This window comes from Schistocerca gregaria, chromosome 4 (genome assembly GCF_023897955.1).
Source record: "Schistocerca gregaria isolate iqSchGreg1 chromosome 4, iqSchGreg1.2, whole genome shotgun sequence".
Classification (NCBI taxonomy): domain Eukaryota; kingdom Metazoa; phylum Arthropoda; class Insecta; order Orthoptera; family Acrididae; genus Schistocerca; species Schistocerca gregaria.
This window is the reverse complement of record NC_064923.1, coordinates 588,791,548-588,812,414: the sequence shown is the minus strand read 5'-3', so window position 1 is coordinate 588,812,414 and position 20,867 is coordinate 588,791,548. Positions and strand designations below refer to the sequence as shown.

General features: G+C 37.7%; 1 protein-coding gene across 2 annotated transcripts in view; it reads right to left on the bottom strand.

The window, feature by feature from the left end:
* Nucleotides 1-272: 272 nt before the first annotated feature.
* LOC126267290 (aldehyde dehydrogenase 1A1-like) overlaps nucleotides 273-20,867 on the bottom strand; it is a 101,032-nt gene continuing 80,437 nt past the window's right edge. For both annotated transcript variants that reach the window (XM_049972365.1, XM_049972364.1), the window contains 4 exons: nucleotides 12,704-12,868; nucleotides 5,785-5,942; nucleotides 569-643; nucleotides 273-489 (listed from right to left, as the gene is read on the bottom strand). In XM_049972365.1, coding sequence (XP_049828322.1) covers nucleotides 420-489; nucleotides 569-643; nucleotides 5,785-5,942; nucleotides 12,704-12,868 — 468 coding nt within the window. In that variant the 3' untranslated portion in view covers nucleotides 273-419. The remainder of the gene's footprint in view (nucleotides 490-568; nucleotides 644-5,784; nucleotides 5,943-12,703; nucleotides 12,869-20,867) is intronic.

Sequence of the window (20,867 nt, the reverse complement as noted above, 5' to 3'; positions counted from 1 at the left end):
TGTGTATTGCAATAAAGATTCTATAATAGCAGACTCTATATAATATTCAATGCCACAAAATTAAGTCTGGAATCTTATTATTTTTTTCATCATCTCAGGAAACTCTTACAGTTTTATAAAAGTGAAATGGGCTACTGCCTTTGTATGGCAAGAAGTAATACTTAATAGCAATCCATTAATGCTTCTTCATTTGATTAAATGACAGTTTAAATTCAGAGCAATGACAGACATGGAGCAGTACCAGCATGCTAAATAAAACAAATACACTAGACTATAAATTAGTAAACAGTTTATTAAAAATTGCAAATTATTTACTTTATTAGAAATTATCCTGAAAAATAATTATTTTAACAAACAATACTGCTGGTTCTGTGATATTATAAAAGTAGCAAAGCCTTGTTTCATTTCATGGAAACACTTCAAGACTTGGATGGGAGCTTCACAGAAACGGTCTTCACTTCTAAGTATTCATGTAGTGTTTCTTCTCCCCTGCAAAAAGTTAAATTTGTCAGTAAAAATATTTCTGCTCAGTAACTCATGTTATTTAAAAGGATTATTTTTTACTTACATTTCCCTACCAATTCCAGATTCTTTATATCCACCAAATGGTGCCTGAACAGGAATAACAAGGAAGCAGTTGACCCTTAAAATAATAAAATGAATTTATCAATCATTACACTGAACACAGAAAGCACATAGCATTTGAGAACAAATGTTATAAGGTACACAATTTTCTAGCACATTTCTATTACTTTAAACACTATCATAAAATTGTACCATGACAGTGTATGAAGAATAATTCAACTAACTGTTCTGTGACCAATGTGGTCACACAATCTCTCAAAAGAATGAAATATCTGTAGTGTTATAAAAAGATGGTATGACAGCTTTAAGATGTACATCATGTAAATCATGGAATTCTTTTAGATAAGCTAAATCATTATGGTTTGAGTGGGGCAGTGCACAAATGGTTTAATTCATACTTAACTGGAAGAATGCAGAAAGTTGAAATAAGTGGTTCGTGTAATGTTAAAACAACAGCTGATACCTCAAACTGGGGTGCTATCAAGCACGGGGTCCCACAGGGTTCAGTCTTAGGTCCTTTACTGTTCTTGATATACATTAATGACTTACCATTCCACATTGATGAAGATGCAAAGTTAGTTCTTTTTGCTGATGATACAAGTATAGTAATAACATCCAAGAACTAAGTGATGTAATTGTAAATGATGTTTTTCACAAAATTATTAAGTGGTTCTCAGCAAACGGACTCTCTTTAAATTTTGATAAAACACAGTATATACAGTTCCGTACAGTAAATGGCACAACTCCAGTAATAAATATAGAATTTGAACAGAAGTCTGTAGCTAAGGTAGAATTTTCAAAATTTTTAGGTGTGTCCATTGATGAGAGGTTAAACTGGAAGCAACACATTGATGGTCTGCTGAAACGTCTGAGTTCAGCTACGTATGCTATTAGGGTTATTGCAAATTTTGGTGATAAGAATCTCAGTAAATTAGCTTACTATGCCTACTTTCATTCACTGCTTTAGTATGGCATCATATTCTGGGGTAATTCATCGTTGAGTAGAAAAGTATTCATTGCACAAAAACGTGTAATCAGAATAATTGCTGGAGCCCACCCACGGTCATCCTGCAGACATCTATTTAAGGATCTAGGGATCCTCACAGTAACCTCACAGTATATATATTCCCTTATGAAATTTGTTGATAATAATCCAACCCAATTCAAAAGTAATAGCAGTGTGCATACCTATAACACCAGGAGAAAGGATGATCTTCACTATGCAGGGTTAAATCTGACTTTGGCACAGAAAGGGGTAAATTATGCTGCCACAAAAGTCTTTGGGCACCTACCAAACAGCATCAAAAGCCTGACAGATAGCCAACTAACATTTAAAAATAAATTAAAAGAATTTCTAGATGACAACTCCTTCTACTCATTGGCTGAATTTTTGGATATAAACTAAGTAAAAAAAAAATTAATCACTAGTGTCATGCAATAATTTGTGTAATGTAATTTCTTGTACAGACATCTTTTATTAACCTGACACGTTCCACATCATTACGAAGTGTCGTATTCATGATCTATGGAACAAGTATTAATCTAATCTAATCTAATCTAATCTAATCTAATGAGCAGTTACAACATGGGAAGACGTCAGTGCCTTGTCTCTGTATATCTGCTAAACTGAGTTTCTCTATAACCTTTGTTACACAGAATGGCCTCCCTCACCCGCTTCCTCTTACTATATGAGCCTTCTGCATTGAAGCAGAATTTGTAAAAATATGTGCATTTTCAAGAACACATTCCTCAACTCACGAAGCCAATAGTCTGGCATAATTACATCCATGTACATTAAAAAATGTCTCTGGAACTTAAGGATCCCAACCCAAAAGACAAATTTTCGTCTTTTTGAAGAAACATTTTGCCTGAAGTGCCTGTTATTTAATGATCTGTAATTCAACTAAGCTGATCATGTTAGCTTATGGATATGAGACCATTCCTTGCAATAAATAATGTTTAATGGAAGGTTTTTGTATGAATTACCTTGAGGTTAAAAGTGTGCTCTGTGGATTTCCAATATTGGTTGCATACATATATTGGTTTGCCTTTCTTTAACCTAGCATCTAACATAAGTTGTGGAGGAAATATTGTCTTACATATTCCTGTATTTCACTGGAAGCCAAACAGATCTTCCCTAAGGCACACCTCTACCAGTTTTTCTATTCTTCTATAATTTGTGTCAGTATGTATTTCGCAACCATGACTTATTAAACTTATGGTTTGGTAGTACTCATACCTTTTTGCACTCGCATCTTTGAAATTGAAATTACTAAATTCTTGAAGTCCAAGATTATTTCACTTGTCATGTATATCTCACATACAGTTGTGTCATGATTCCCAAGGATCTTAATATTTCTGAGGAAATGTCATCTATGCTGTGGACCTCGTTTTGAAAAAGGTCTTTCAATTTGGTTCATACTGGTTTCCCACCTGGACTTGTAACAGTAATTAAGGTGGGTCTATTTTCTCAAAAGGTGTCTAATTTACATACAAGTGGCTTCTATTTGTCTCAATCATGTATGCTTCTACAGCTGTATACTTCTCTAACCATTCCTGCTTTGGTATTTTGTGCTTTCTGTCAGTTTCATTTTTTAAAAGCTGTCTTCCCTTTTTGCCTACCTCATTTTCTACATTTTTAAATGTTTTACATTTGTAAATTAAATTCAGTATATCTTGTGTACCCAAGGATTTCTGCTGGACCTTGTCTCTTTGCCAATTTAGTGTTCTACTGCCATTACTATTCCAGTTCCCAAAGCTCCTCAATCATATTCTTCTATATCCCTTTCCCTTGTTGTAGCCAATCATTGCCCAGTGCTTCCTTTGAAACTCTCAATAAGCTCTCCATTTTTACTTTATCCACTTCCCACCTCCTTAACTTCCTACCTTCCACACCTGTCCCTGGAAAAGTTTTGCAGTTTAAAATCTGGTTTCAAAATTTCCTGCCTTACCAGTAGGCAATCTATCTGAAACTTCTGCTCTTTCCTGATCTCTTCTGCATAGTAACCGTAATGACAAATAAGGAATAACAGAAAAGGAAAACTAAGACTATGAACTGACAACATTAATCAGTTTGTTGAAATTCTAATAAGGGAAACTCCCAATTGCATCCTCCATCAGATTTAATTGTGAGTGGGCCCAGTGGACAGCCTCTTCAAAAATGAACACAGGTCAAGCATGAAAACAGGAAGAATGTGAACTGGACTGTGAAAAAAAAGCAACGTAGAAACAGTGAGTAGTTCAAGAGCAAGAAGTGCAATATAGAGGTAGTGGAATGCAAATGACATCATGGTTAAGTTATCGTTATCTACACAAAAAATCAAACCACCACCCTAGACAAAAAAGAGGTGTAATGAAAACTTTGGTAGACAGGGCGTACAAACTTTGTGAACCTGTTTATTTAAAAGATGAGATTGAACATCTGCACTCAACTTTCGTGACGAATGGCTATTCTAACAAGGATATAGATCAAGCACTGCGCTCTAGGCAGAGAATAAGGAGTAACGGCGAACAACAGTGGTCCAAGGGCAAAGTTTTTCTTCCGTTCATTAGTAAGGTCACAGACCGCATTGGGAAAGTTTTAGGCAAGTATGGGGTGGAAACTATTTTCAGACCCACGAGAAAAATAAAAGAATTTTTAAGGTCAGCAAAAGATGCACGACACCCTTTGGCTACACCGGGGGGTATATAAAATTCCTTGTAGTTGTGGACAGGTTTACATCGGTACCACAAAGAGAAGTGTGAACACCCGTCTTGTTGAATATAAGAGAAATTGCCGCCTGGGTCACACGGTTAAATCAGCCGTAGCGGAACATGTTTACCAGGAACGTGATCATGAAATAAAATTCAGCGAGACAAGCGTCATATCGAAAACCTTGCATTATTATGCACGCTTGTATAGAGAGGCTATCGAGATTGATAAACATCGTAATAATTTTAACAGGAAAGACAAAGGTGTTAAACTGGATAAAATTTGGATGTCAGCGTTGCACCGCAAGAGTGACGATCGATTACTTTCAGTTGAGAATGTTGGTGTTACCAGAGACAATCTCATAGCCGACGCCATGTGATCAACAGTGGCGCCCTCTGTACTGCCTATATAATCAGTGCTTCCTCGAGTTCTCTTCGCAGTTCGCTGCTTTACCTCCGAGGATGTCTCCCGCAGTCAGATACGAAACGTCAGGAGAGAGTTTTATACTTCGACCACGGCCTATCAGCCCGGAAGTTTAAGTGAGGAGAAAACCATAAGGTAGTGAGACACAGACCTATAATGACATTTGATTCTGCACAACTACTCTATTAGTAGCTGAATGGAAGTGGCTTTCAAATGGGAACCACAAACATTTGATGACAAAGGTGACAAGTCAACCAAATCCTCTACTGGAAAAGATGTCGAGTGTCATACATGGCATTAGTGACAGTATGTCTGTCACACAATAGGAATCTCTTATAGACGCACCTAATTTGTAGGCATGGTAAGTGAGTGAGATAGGCCTCCTTGCTTAATATACATGTTCATATGAATGTGAAAACTCCCAGAGAAAAGATGAAAACATAGTAGTTTATCACATGAGCTGCACTGTTTCTCTGTGCACTGTCAAAACATACGATGTTAACATTTTTGAAGTCACATTCCATTTTAGAAGTCCTGACTCTTGAATTTCTTAGCTGTAACATAGTTCACATGCATTTATTTGTTGTTTTCATTTCTGTGAGATATCTATGTCGTATCTTGCTCGCTCTCACTATTCATCATATTTACTTGCAATGGTAATGTAATCTTACCACCTGACTCATTTTCCGTAACCAATGTATAGTATGACAACTACCAAGAGTACAAAAAGGCAGTCTGACACCTTCACCACTTACCCACCATGTTATGGCTGTTTCAGCTTGCTCTTTATTCCACTTCTTGTCCTTGATCCATTCACTGTTTATATTTTGCTGTTTTTCACAGTTCAGTACACCTTTTCCTTTTTTTCATGCGTGTCCACTGAACTATCTTACCACTAAATCTGAAGGGGGTGTGATGTGGAGTTTTCATTGTAATAAACAACTAAGACATCTGAGACCATGTGGAGATAAATAAAATAAACTTTTGTTCTGGAGCACAACAACATATGTTTGACTCAGTAACATAACAATAACATTAATTCACACATTAAAAAGTATGAGGAATACACATATATTGAAACTCACCAGATACTCCCAGCTTCTAAAGCATTTGCACAAGTGAGTGCACTATTGATATCTTTTGTCAAGATTCCAGCAGCCAACCCATAAGAAGTATTGTTTGCTCTTTCAATGGCTTCCTCAAGAGTTTTGAATTTTAAAATACTCTGAACTGGTCCAAATATCTGAAACAGCAACATTTCAAATGTTTTCAAACTTTAAATGATGTATAAGTTTACTGTGTATAAGTCTACTGTAAAAGATCATTTGTTTTCAAAGCTCCATATTCTCCAAAGTATTATGTATACAAATGTGACTGGTGCATGAATAGAACTGTAAGCTCACCAAGTTTGCATTTTTCACTCCACAAATATTCTACAAGTGCTCCTCTGCCCACATGATATACGTTCAAGTGGTAATCAAGTTTGTTCTGTACCTTACATAGCATCCTGTCAATGCTCATCAAAGTAACATTGTTGTATTCTCTGAGCTGTTCCAATATTCTTGACAGTGGGGGTACATAAACATAGTCCTTAGCATACCACCATACAAAAAAGTCACAAAGCATTAGTTCAGGTGTTCTGGGGGACCACTATGCCCAATCCAGAAATTGTGTAGTGCCAAACATAAATGCTCCAATGAGAGGGTGCCCCTTCTTGTTGGAAGATGAAATGCTCAGAATCAGAAGTCATTTGAGGAAACAACCACAACTGCAACATATCAAAGTGAGAGGTACCCATTACAGTCTTCTCACAGGAGAAAAATGGCCTATACAGATTTGTCTGTGACATTATGCAGAAAACATTGATCTCTGGCAAATCTTATCCCTGCACCACAATTTCACGAAGATTTTAAGTGCACCACACACTCATATTGTGGTGGTAATCTTTCCAGATGAATCGGAGGTTGCTTCATTGCTGCATATTCACTTGGAGGTTGAATGTCTATCCTCAAGTGCTTCCTGTATTGTGATGCAAAACTGAAGGTGCCACTCATGATCTTCTGATTTTAATTGTTGCATGAGCTGCAGACAGTATGTGTCAAAAAGTAAACACCATCATTAAATCTTCCGCACAGTTTGCTGCGGTATTCAAGTTCATGACTTGCCGGCTTGCATGGACCATCGATTTTTTTGGACTGCATACAAAACATTGTCTCACCCTCTCCATGGTTGCATCTGGCACACTTTGTCAACCAAGACAACCAGACCATTTACAGAGACAACCAATGTCCATAAACTGTCAATAACAACATGCAATCCTCTGTTTACATGTCAGTTCTTTTCCTTAATTTCTTCTGAATGCACACTGCACTGTTGTAGTAGATAAACATCACACATATGCCAATACAAAAAATCTTTCTTGCTTTGAAGCCATTTTGTCAGGACAGTATACTCATTATGTCAACTTGTGGGCTTAAGGCAAAACTGGTGCATTTATGGTTCGATCATCCATCAGTTATCTCTGTACTTTTAATATTTTGGAAAATATAAAACTCTGAAAATAAATGAATCTTTTATAATAGCACTGTATTTTGGAGAGAAGCTCTATCACTATTTTTTCTGCCAATGTTAATTAATGCAACATACTTAATTATAATGGGAGTAGGAAAAACTTAAATTAGAAAAGCTTAAATTAGAAAAGCTTACATTAGAAGTACAGGTGAAATTTGTGAATGTCTTCATTTTATAGTTATTGTACATTATCTTACAGTATACCTATCTGAGCATTCCTGTGTGTTGATACACCAACAAGGCAACAATTTTTTTTAGTAAGGCTATTGCATAAAAAGAAAATATCATTCAAAAAATCACTTTGTTAACAGAGGGACAGACAGACAGGCCATCATTTACATTCAGGAGGCATAGCTGTTAATACAACTGATAGAAATTGATATAAACACACGAAGAACAGTATTACTAGCAGTAAGAGCTTTCCTGATCTGATCCAGAAACAAATCTCTTGGGCAGCATCCAGGGGCCATGGCACGGGACGTGCGGCTATGGGGGCTATGGTATAGTATAGTGTCGCCCCCCCCCCCCCCTGCCCCAATGGAGTATCATATTACATGGATAAAATGACTTCACAAATCAAAAAATATATTACTTCAACAGAATTTATCTAAAAAAAAATAAATAAATAAAAAAAAAAAACATGTAGCAGTATAGGTTGTGATGTATTTCAAATACATTTTAAGAATAAGAGTGGCAAATAGCTTACTATCCAAACCAATAAATATCATTTAACTTAAAATGGGCTTCTTTATTAATATATCTTGGATGTATATTAATGTACGAGTACCACTTACAACAATCGAGAAAGCTAAATATGGCGGGTATTCCTACCAACACTTAAGTTACTGACCCCAGCCAAAACCTTCGAATTTGCCAGACATCTGGGTTAAATTGTATTATTTTCCCAGGCACACACATTCTGTAGACATGTTTTTACCCTGAACTCCAAAACAGTTACCAAAAACTACATTAAGCAACACCAAATTTTACCAGTTTGGCAGAGGAGGACCCCAACTTTCCTTTTGTTAAGCAATATCGATATTCCATTCCCCCAAACCCCTTCCCTCCTCCCACCCCCACCTCCCACTAAGCCATTAGCCCCCCCTCCTGACCAACTTCTAGAATCACCGGTGACAGTATCCACATCTTGCTCTCTGAGCAAGAAAGTTTTTACCTCCAAACCACTTAAAGCACTTTTTCCCAAACCTCTCATTACCCAATGCCATCCACAGCTTTAATGCCTGAATAGGTTACTGCTCTGTCAATAGAGTTATGAATTTCCTATTTTGAACTCTGAAATCAGAGCATTATTTCCTAATACTACCATTACACTACAAAAGAGTTGCTTTCCATCACCCTCCTAACCTATCCAACATACCTGTTGACATATTTATTCCAAGGTTCAAATTCCCATTAACTGTCTTTAACACCTGTCTATGCACCAATCCACAAACATATTTAACTGCACCTCAAGAAAAAGTAAAACATTAAAAGGAGTGTCATATGTGAGACTGTTAGATGACATTCGTTCACTGCATAGTGTTTTACATAAGAAAATCGCTCATCAAATTTTCAGAACACTTGAATGCTGTTAGACAATAAATCTATCTCCTTACTTAATCTTTCCCTCTACTCCAGAATACTATTTGCCTAAACTTCCTCCCCCTTTCTCTTTATACCTCATGAGCCTAGTTTCTAGGGTAGACATGCCCCCTCCCTACTGCACCCACTTTTTCCTCTTTTTCACATCCTGAAGAAAAACTAGTTCAAAAGTAAAATGTGCCCTTTTGTTGGTTTGTATATGTTTTTATCAGCTATATTGATAATTGCATGACCTACAGGCTCTTGAAAATATTCTTCACACTGGTAGTATAATTTATCAGTGCTTATAACTAAACATCATAGATAGAGAATAATGTGCACTTCATTGACTTTTATTTAGAAAAATGATGTATGGATGGTACATAGATGACTGAATGTTTCAACATGTAAAAGAAAATATATGTTGTAATAACTGAAAAAGTGGTTAATGGTGTAGGTTCCTGTAGTCATGTCCTAGTTCATGAACCACAGGCAACGTATGAGTGGCCAGGTAAGTGGTCCCGACAGTCATGATACCAGTTACTTTGGAATAAGGCTAGGCATCTCAGACATATTCTGAGTCATGGTCACCTTTGTGCTCAGATGGTAAAGACTACAAAATCCACCAGTTATTCTCTCAACCGTTAGGGGTAAAACCCAATGGGACCCGGGGCAAGTAAGGCTAGCAACCTGCTTCCCCGGTATTTTAAATATGATGCTGGCAAAAATCAGAGCAAAATGCCTCGGACCTTTGGAGGTGACAGAGTACCACCTCTAATTGACAAACCAGGGACTCCTAAGATACGACTTGGCAAACAAATGGTAATGTGATGGGGAGCTATTAATATCAACGGGGGCTACTCTGCGAAGAAGGTAGAGCTGGCAGAGGCTGCAAGTAAGATGGCGTTGGACGTTTTACTGTTAGTGACATTCAGGTAAGGGGTGAGAAAGAAGAGGAAGTGGGAGAACACAAGGTCTGTCTGTCAGGAGTCAAAGCAGGAATAGCATAATGGGGTGTAGGGCTTTACATCAGGAAAGAAATGGAAACCAGGATAGTTGCAATAAGGTACATAAACAAACGATTGATGTGGATAGATTTGACAGTGTCTAGCAAGAAAATTAGGATTGTGTCAGTATATTCACATTGTGAAGGGACAGATAAAGATAAGATGGATAGTTTTTATGACACACTCAGTGATGTAGTTGTTAGAGTAAAGGACAAGGGCAGTGTTCGGCTCATGTGTGATTTTAATGCCAGGATTGGAAATTGACAGAAGGGTATGAACAGATTATGGGTAAATTTGGAGAGGATATGGAAGCCAACAGGAACTGGAAACAACTCTTGGATTTCTGTGTCAGTATGGGCTTAGTAATCACAAACTCCTTTTTTAAACATAAGAACATTCACTGGTATACTTGGGAAGGCAGGGGTACCAGATCTGTCATTGACTATATAATAACAGATCAGGAATTCAGGAAGGCTGTAAGGAACACACGTGTATTCAGGGGATTCTTTGATAACACTGATCACTATTTAAACTGCAGTGAAATTGGTATTGTGAGGCCAAAAGTGCAGGTGGTCAGGTCCATGTGTAGGAGGATAAGAGGGGAGAAAATTCAGGATAAGGAAATCAGGCACAAGCACATAACAGTGATCTCAGAAAGGTACCAGTTAGTTGAATGTAGTCAATTACAGTCATGGGAATAGTAATGGACAAGGTACAGGGACACAGTACTAGAAGTGGCTAAAGAATGTCTTGGAACAGTAGTGTGTAAAGGTAGGATGAAGCAAACAGCTTGGTGGAATGACACAGTCAAGGCAGCCTGTAAAAGGAAAAAGAAGGCGAATCAAAAATGGCTACATACTAGAACTCAGGTAGACAGAGAAAGTTATGTTGAAGAAAGAAACAAAGCCAAACAGATAATTGCAGCATCCAAGAACAAATCTTGGGAAGACTTTGGAAACAGGTTGGAGACTTTGGGTCAAGCTGCTGGAAAACCATTATGAAGTGTAATTAGCAGTATTCAAAAGGGAGGTAAGAAGGAAATGACAAGTATTTTGGACAGGTCAGGAAAACTGATAGTGGATCCTGTTGATGCCTTGGGCAGATGGGGGGAATATTTTGAAGAGTTGCTCAATGTAGGTGAAAATACGATCAGTAATGTTTCAGATTTCGATGTACAATGGGATAGGAATGATGATGGAAATAGGATCACATTTGAGGAAGTGGAGAAAATGGTCAAAGGGTTCATTGCAATAAAGCAGCTGGGGTGGATGAAATTAAGTAAGTACTCATCAAATACAATGGAATGTCAGGCCTCAAATGGCTACACAGGATAATTGAAATGGGATGGGAGTCGGGACAGGTTCCATCAAACTGGATGAAAGCAGTAACCACACCAATCTTTAAACATGGAAACAGAAAAGATTGTAACAACTACAGAGGTATCTCTTTAATCAGCGTTGTGGGTAAAATCTTCTCAGGTATTGTTGAAAGGAAAGTGCAAGTATTAGTTGAGGACTAATTGGATGAAAATGAGTGAGGGTTTAGGCCTCTTAGAGGTTATCAGGACCAGATCTTTAGCTTACGACAAATAATGGAGAAGTGTTAAGAGTAGAACAGGGAATTGTATCTATGCTTTATAGATCTAGGAAAGGCATATGACCAGGTTCCTAGGAGGAAGTTATTGTCTGTTCTATGAGATTATGGAATAGGAGGCAAACTTTTGCAAGCAATTAAAGGTCTTTACGTAGATAGTCAGGCAGCAGTTAGAGTTGACGGTAAATTGAATTCATGGTTCAGAGTAGTTTCAGGGGTAAGACAAGGCTGCAACCTGTCTCCATTGTTGTTCATATTATTTATGGATCATATGTTGAAAACAATAGACTGGCTGGGTGAGATTAAGATATGTGAACACAAAATAAGCAGTCTCGCATATGTGGATGACTTTGTTGTGATGGCAGGTTTGATTGAAAGTTTGCAAAGTAATATTTCAGAGGTAGATCAGAAATGTAAGGACAATGGTATGAAGATTAGCATCTCCAAAAAGAAAGTAATGTCAGTGGGAAAGAAATATAAACGGATTGAGTGCCAAATAGGAGGAACAAAGTTAGAACAGGTGGACAGTTTCAAGTACTTAGGATGCATATTCTCACAGGATGGCAACATAGTGAAAGAACTGGAAGTGAGGTGTAGCAAAGCTAATGCAGTGAGCACTCAGATACGATCTACTCTCTTCTGCAAGAAGGAAGTCAGTACCAAGACTAATTTATCTGTGCACCGTTCAATCTTTCAACCAACTTTGTTGTATGGGAGCAAAAGCTGGGTGGATCAGGTTACCTTTTCAATAAGGTTGAGCTTACGGATATGAAAGTAGCTAGGATGATTGCAGGTAGTAGTAGATGGGACCAATGGCAGGAGGGTTTCCACAATGAGTAAATCAAAGAAAAACTGGAAATGAACTCTATAGATGTAGTGGTCAGGGCGAACAGGCTTAGATGGTTGGGGCATGTTACACGCATGGGAGAAGCAAGGTTACCCAAGAGACTCATGGGTTCAACAGTAGAGGGTAGGAGGAGGAATTTGATAAGGGGGACTATGCTCCAGACTGAATGCTGAAAGGCATAATCAGTCTTTAATTACTTTTTCAGTTATCATCATCATCATTTGTTATGGTTATTGAATTAACAGTTTTGATACAGATTACTTTTACCTTACTGGAGGCATGGGCACCTTATTGTGTCATGAATGGAATATGGTATTACTTTCAGCAAATGAAAATCATAAACTCCAGCTTATATTCAGAAAAGACAATAAAACTTTCAAAGACAAAACAATAAAAAGTGCTTACCTCCTCTTTTGCAATTTTCATGTCATCAGTAACATTTGAGAAGACTGTTGGCTTGATAAAATAACCTGTTGTACCCAAACGTTCTCCACCACATTCGATGTGAGCTCCTTGTTCCTTTCCTGATTTAATATAGTCCAGAACCTTATTCATCATTTTCTGATTGATCTGTAAAGAAGTATCTTCATTAGCAGTTTTTTCTGAATTTGAAACAATAATTAGATAGGTCATCTCTTAATGAACATTTTTATTTGTATCAAATGGAAAATTCACTTAAGAAAATTATAAAATTATGCGACAGGATGGCTGGCCAGTACTTACCTTGTAGAGGTAAAATTTCAATTCTGCTGATACACATTTAAAAGTACTAGAAACTGTCCTAGCTTATGGAACTACTAATTCCTTCTTTAGGACAAAAGAGGGATGGGTGGGGAAGGTTAGAAAGTAGGGGTAGGTGACTCAGATTCTAGGATGAGAGTGATCCATCTTTTGTATTAACACGATGAACTGGCTGAGCACCTGGATGGGCATTGAAGAGAAGTTAATTTTTGGGGCACACTTTAATATTTTTTATTATATTTGTTAACACAGTTAACATCTTTATTGATTTCCAATTTTTATCTTTTTATTCTATTCTGTACACCTACCCTCCACATTTACCAACCCCACCAACCCACTTTCCTCCTAGTTCCGAGTGGACAACTCATAACTGAAATACTCATGTCACTTCTCATTTCTCTTTCTCTTAATCCATCTTTACTTCTCATTCTGTTCTCTAGACTGAAGCTGGCACTGTGTTTACCAATATATTATCTTTGACCTCCAACTCTCATTGAAGTCTCCCCTTTTGAACTTTGTCTTCCTTCATACTCACAATATGTGGGTTCCTCATATCACGTAATTTGAGTGTGCTGCATCTCCTGTCTAATCTTTGGCTGCTGCTCCTTTACTCTTTGAGGAAGAAACTAATAATTCCAAAAGTCAGAATTTTTGTCATAACTGTCTATTGGCAGTACTGGAATTTTTGTCTCCCGAGTGTAATCACTGGCCAGACATTCTGCCTCCAAGTAATTACCATTTTTTATTTCATTTTCTCAGGTAATAAAGACTACTTTGTTGGTGGTAACAATTCTGTTCAATGTCAACTACATCAGTGAAACCTTACTATTGTCTGAAATGTTCAAGTTATGGGACATTTCAAATCATTCTGACTATGTGATATGTGATTCAGTCTTCTCACAGCAAGAACCTGTCAAATCATTTCAACTGAATTACATGAAACAGAACAAAATTTACTTCATAATATTCACGTTTCTCAAGTTATTTTACTGCTTACTAGATGATGAGTAATTTAGTAATACAAATAGTATATTTAAGGGAGAAAAGAAAACAAACAGCTTTGAACAACAAATATTTATTTATTACTAACTGGTTTTTTGATTATTAAGCAGCCACCAGATAAAAATAAGTGTTACTTGATGAGAGCCTAATAAGCTGAGAACTGGTAAGTAATAACCAAATGTTAGTAGAACAAAACATAATTTGTTTGCTTTTTATCTTTAAATCTGAAATTTTTCTACTGGAAATGACAGAGGAAGCCATTCACATGGTAAATGGTGTAATAAATAATTATACGATTATCGAGTTCAAAATTTCAAATCTTTAAATATGGCTACATGGACAAAGTAACAAAACTTATGTACAAAATTGTGGTGCACAGGTCTTCTTAGTGAGGTTAACTGATGAAATGTGGCTTGACCAAGGGCAACTATAACCGGGCAGGCAAAGGGAGGACGGGGTGGGATTGACCCCCTCCCCCCACCTCTCAGGAAAGAAACAAATATAGCGTATTCATGTGTTTTTCTTTCATGAAAATGATTTAGGAGTGAGTACTATGCAGGTTTCAGAACTGGAACAGGTTATTGGCTATGTACAAGTCACCATTTGTCCCCCAAAATAATGAAAATACTCTATACCCCATGTTTAGCCTCCACCCCCCTTCCCCTACAAACTATTGCATGGGTGCCCTTAGGTCAGACAGGCATTTAATTTCACTAAATGAGTTATCTGGAGAGTTATGGGTAAACTAAAAGTAATGGGAGGTGTCAAAGTGATCATTCCTGCATAGTTGAGATGGTGTGTGATTGACACATGCATAAACAAGACTGAAATAGCTGCTTGTGCACTATGATCTTCTTCATATATAACTGACTAGCAAAAGCAGTCTAGGGGTTAGCAAGATTCCTTATATAAAGTCTGTCAATGTATTTGACTATTATCTGATTATAATATTATATTGCTGAATTATTACACGTGAGCACAGCTACCAAATAACATAGGTGAACACAAAGTCTACAAGTTAAAAAACAACAGTTTATTGTATATACCAAAATCAAATGTGACCTGTTGATGGTTGGAACATAGGTCAGTGTGATCAAACATGTGCAGTCATTGTGCAATAACAAATACTCAGATCGAATTATAACTTGTAAAGTAACACATTCCACTGTATCAGTTTAACAGATTTTGAGAATGTTGGCTAACTTGTCAGTCATCAGCACATGCACATCCTTCAGCCACATAATCCCCTACAGCCTGCATATCTCATTCAAACTGCCAGCTATGTTTCACACATTTATGAGAGACAAGTAAATGCTAAAGTTATGTGCAGCTACATTGTCCTGTAATATGTGCAGCTACATTGCCCTGGTACTTAGCCTGACTGAATTGTACAGCTGTGGACTTTTCTTCTTACTGAGCCAATGTATGATTCAGTAAAGAAGTGCGATGAATGGTAGGGGGCAAAAACTTCAAAAATTTTCAAATGTGTGTGAAATCTTATGGGACTTAACTGCTAAGGTCATCAGTCCCTAAGCTTACACACTACTTAACCTAAATTATCCTAAGGACAAACACACACATCCATGCCCAAAGGAGGACTCGAACCTCCACCAGGACCAGCCGTACAGTCTACGACTGCAGCACCTTAGACTGCCTGGCTAAACACGCGCAGCGCAAAAACTTCTTTTGAATACATGCCTCATCCAAGAAAGCTGTCTTTCCTTGTTTGTGACAACATCTAATGAAAGATGCTAATTATTTTTCTTTATCTTCATAGAACAATGATGAAAAGCACTCAGTTTTGCAACTGAGGGGGGGGGGGGGCACATTAACATACCATGGCATTTTGGTGAGTATCATCCCCATCATCTTCTGGCAAAGTGTCAAGATATTACAAATGACCCAATATCTATACAAGTAGTTCCCCACCCCCCACCCACCTGGCTGCAGTCAGCTAGGTCCCCTGTGCAACCAGTGGGGTGGGGGCTGTAATAGTGCAAGGTGGGAAGTGGGCCAGAAGCTGTGCATGGGTATTCTAGATGTGTCTTGTGTTTTGAAAAGTGGTGGGTGCACTATTGTTGTAATGCAGCTAATGGTAGCTTTCAAGCCTTACTATGTTGGTGACCCTCATCTCTATTTACAAGACTCTCATGACTCTGTTTTTCTGTGGATTCCTTTACAATACTGCCGCCGATAGCTGGTTGTTCAGCATAGCATCATCACGGTACCATAAAGCTGCCAGCTATATGGAAACCCAAGAGCTTTTCATTAGTAGAATACAATGGGAAAGTCTACATTAATTCATTGTACAATGTCCATACGATTTACTGCATATAATGAGCTAATGTCACATGTAATCTCTTTAGACACTTCTGGACCACTGCCTACTATTAGGGGACATAACTCGTCATCCACATGAGAATCTGCAAGTTGTGCATATTACATGACAGTCTAGAATTGTAGACATTATTAAGAAGAAAAACTCTCTTGGCAGTTTTCAATTATGAATGTAAAAAAAAATTGTACAAGAAAATCTGATGCCAGATATACATTTAATGACCAAGAGAAATGAATGGGTTGCTTCCAATGTCACATACACTGTTGACATGTTCCAGAGAAGACAGAAGAGCTGAGGGGTTTCTGTCTCCATAATAACCACACTGATAGGCTTTCTGGGTACGAATATGTTTTATTGGTACTGAGTGAGAGCAACACAAGTGAGAAACTCCTCATAGTTTTCTCAATAAATCTGTAAAATATCATAGTAGGGCCTTTGGAGGAGTAGGGTGTAATTTTTTAATTAGGTATAAAACATCTGAGCTGATACAAAAGACAGAAATATAACATTGAGGTTGTTGTGATTTATACAGGGAACTAACAAATATGAGATTAACTTCTTGGAAATGAAAAAGTTATTTTTTATTCAGAAGAAATTTATCATTTTTTGACAATTTCTGGTATGGTCATACCATTTTAAATCAGCTACAAATGCAGTCTTTAAGCTCATTTGTGTTTTAAAATAAAATTATTATTTGTGGCATCACACAGTAGTTAGACTGTGTATCACCAGTTACCTCACCACATACAATTTTAAAACCCTTTTCTCTTGTCTCCACAGCCAAGAATATCACTTTTGGAACCTATGAGTATTTAAATATCCTTGAGTCAATGCCTGATATGTTCCTATTTACTAATGCTATTCATCTATATTTTTATTTGGAGTCAGAACTCTCATAATTACAGTTTTCATTCCCTGTGGCTGACACAGAGCTTATTCCCATAGTTAGTTACTTGTTCCATACATCATATTCACAATAAACATTACAATTACTTTCCTTCAGGCTTCACAGGATGTTTTGAGTTGTGCCTCTAGCAATACTGACCTGATTCTCATAGTTTCTCCTCGGTAGCACTACTCTTGATCACAGCTAAGATGAAAATCTAAATGAGTGTGAGGTGGTATTTGCTCACCGATGCACATGAAGCCACTATTTACACTGTATTAACTTACACATTTATTCCTTGCGCAATTTGAATGTTCATTATGGTGACTAGTTTGAAAATTATGAAAATGTATTGGTGCACTAAACCAGAAAAGCACCTACAGTCCCAGTGGTAAAGTTAATTGTTCTATTGTGCACAAAGCACAGTTCACATGTACACAAAGAAAGCCACCATTCACACTTAGCAGAATTCTGCAGCAATTTATTATAGTGCATTACATTTTGGTAGTTCACTTAATTCAGTCTATAATCAGTATCACCACATCTGATAATCACTCATTTCAATGACAATGACTTCCCATTGCACTTGTTAATCACAACATGATTCAGTTAAAATGTACATTAATATGATCCACAGATATCACTGGAAAATTATTAAACATTGAGCTTCATGGATGTTGGCTTTTTTTGTACATGTGCCTTATTGCAAATTATGGTAAATTACACAACATTATTAATTAATGAGTTAATTAACCAACACCATATGTCATTTTGTACAGAAAAATTGAGGTAACAAAGTACAGAGTCAAAGTTTGAATCTAACAATTGTTATTATGAAATCTGCAATGGAAAATGAGGCTGTTTATGAACTTAAATGTTAATTATGTCTTGAATTAAATATTTACAGGACAACAGGATTCCCAGATTTTCTGTTGGTATTGTTCATCATTATCAGATTTACTGATTAGCTCATAAGGCTATGGCTGCTACAAACAGTAGTACTAACATCAATTAATTGTAGTTGAGTGCCTAATGAAAACTTATTACATCAATATAAGCTGAAGAGCCAAAATGATATCTGTACAATAAATTCAAAAGTATAAATAAGAACTTGAGATTTTTATGTAGTTATTACATGCCAGTCTATAAATAAATTGAAAATAAAATAAAAATTTGCTGTTTTTGGGAGTAGAGAAACATAGATGGGAAAAATCCATCTTGCTATGTCATGTAGTTTCCAAATAAGATGCCAAAAAACACATCTCAAAGCCAAATGCTAGTGGGCCTTCATAGAGATTAATTTTTAAAATGAAAATGTACACAATGTACACATGGCAGACTGTTGTGGGAATAGACATCATTAAGTAAAACACATAGAATTTCAATATTTAAAAATGAGGATCTGCCAAATTATAATTACAAACAATTATCTCTTAAATTCTGCCAGCTTCATTAAGACCAAAAATCACAAATCACGAAAACCAGAATACTCACAAGCTACTTGTAGGATTATGGTAGATCTAATAGATTAACGTGAAGTGCTAAAAGGCATAAAATCTTTAAATCTAAAATGTCATCAAAAATAGGACAAGGAAAGTGGCATGGGATTTAGAACAGGGCCATGTGAAATTTAAATGGGAGAATTTATTTAAATTCCGAGATTTTTAACACGTAAGCTTCTCCATGAGTCCAGTTGACAGATATGTCATAAATGCACCTACACCAAACCAGGGGCTGATACATTGTGAAACCCAGAGAAGTCTCATCCAATTGACAAATGAAGAGGTTGGCATAGGAAGGAGCCATCCTGGTTCCCATGGCTGTGCCCCTGATCTGTTTGTATGTTTGCCCCTTAAAGGTAAAGTAGTTGTTGATAAGTAGAAAGTTGATTAAGGGTACGTGGATATAGAGTGAGGTGACATTGATGGTGACAAGTAAGGTGTGTTTTTGTATGCCCGTCCTTTTGACTGAGGGACTACAGCCATTCACTACTGTAAGAAAATGAAACACCTATGATCATCCTTATGATGTCATTTATTGTGTAGCTACCAGTTTCATCACTTCAATGCACCATCTTCCGGCCTTAGTTGATGATGAAAGGATTATTATGATCCTTATATACGATTCATCATTGGCAACATAACTGATTTATGCAGGCTACCTGTAGCAGTGATGTTGTCTCTCCAACCATCAACTGTCAACTGAGTTGATCTTGCTGGGTCATGAGGAAGGCGGCAACAGAAGACCTTCTCAATTCCTATGCCACTTGCAGAGCCGCGTGCAGTCTGACATTGTCCTGGACTCACTGTTGCACACAATCTCAGTCTGCAGCCTCCCTTAATAGGTGCAAACACTAATAGCCATGGAGACAGATATGCAGCTGGATGCCATCGCAAACTTAGCCGATCGGGTATACGACGCACTGGCAACGGCACCTAGTATCACACCACGGCAGCCAATGACACAGGACCCCCATCTCCGCAACAGCACACACCTCCTGCAATCACCACCTCAGACTCTGATGTACATCATCTAGAGCAGAACATGGACACCCAGAGGGCACCACTTACCACACAGGTCAATTAGTTGGCAAGCTCATGATTAGAGAGCAGAAGGCTTTGCAGTAACAGCAGATATGGCTACAGGTGACCCAGCTCACACAACTGGAAATGGAGCAACAGTTGTTCTAACAGTATCCAGCTGACAGCAGAATCACCTCCAAGTGTTTACCATTGGTACCACAGTCATTTCGGCAACGAAGTGACCGTAAATCATTCACCATGCTCACACGCAAATGCCATGTGTGGCCAGTACTAGACACACATGGCTGCAGTGCAGTATCAAAGCACCTAGCATCTGTTTATAGCAGAATAGGGGAGGGATGTGGGAACTTCCTTGGACAATGTTAAGAGATTATAGGAATGGTGTCTCAAGAACGCAAACAGTTTCGTCATAAAAACATATGGTTCTCATCACCAGAATGGGCACCTCAGACTGCACTGCACATTCACTTGGTGGTTCACTGTGGGTGACACCAATGAGATGATTCTGAATGTACATTTCCTTGGCCACTGCAAGCTGATTGCCGTCAATGCAAAGGCACAACTAATCGACTCCACAATGAATTTGCAGATACGTGGTCAGTGACAACAGGCAGTGTTCTTCAACATAAAATCCATGGCATATTCTGGATCATACACAGACATCCTGGAAGGTGTTCTGTGAAGCCTTCCAGGCTGTTTCACATACCTCAACAACATCCTTGTGTTCTTGAAGTCACCTGAGCCCCACTGCAACCACTTAATGACCATCTTCTGGCAGCTCAGTGAGACTGGCATCATCATAATTCCACTGAAATGCATATTCAGGGTAACAGAGATTGAATTTCTATGGCATCTAATCACCCTTACCATATCCAAGCCTCTGCTGGACAAGGTACAGATGATCTTGAACTTGCCCTGCCCAGAGATCCACAAAGGTCTCTGCTGATACCTTGGTATGATCAGCTTTTACCAGTGCCATCTGCATCATGCTGCCATGGTGCTTGAACTCCTGACTGTGGTGCTGTGCAGTCCTACTGCCAAAGGAAGGCTTTTGTTACT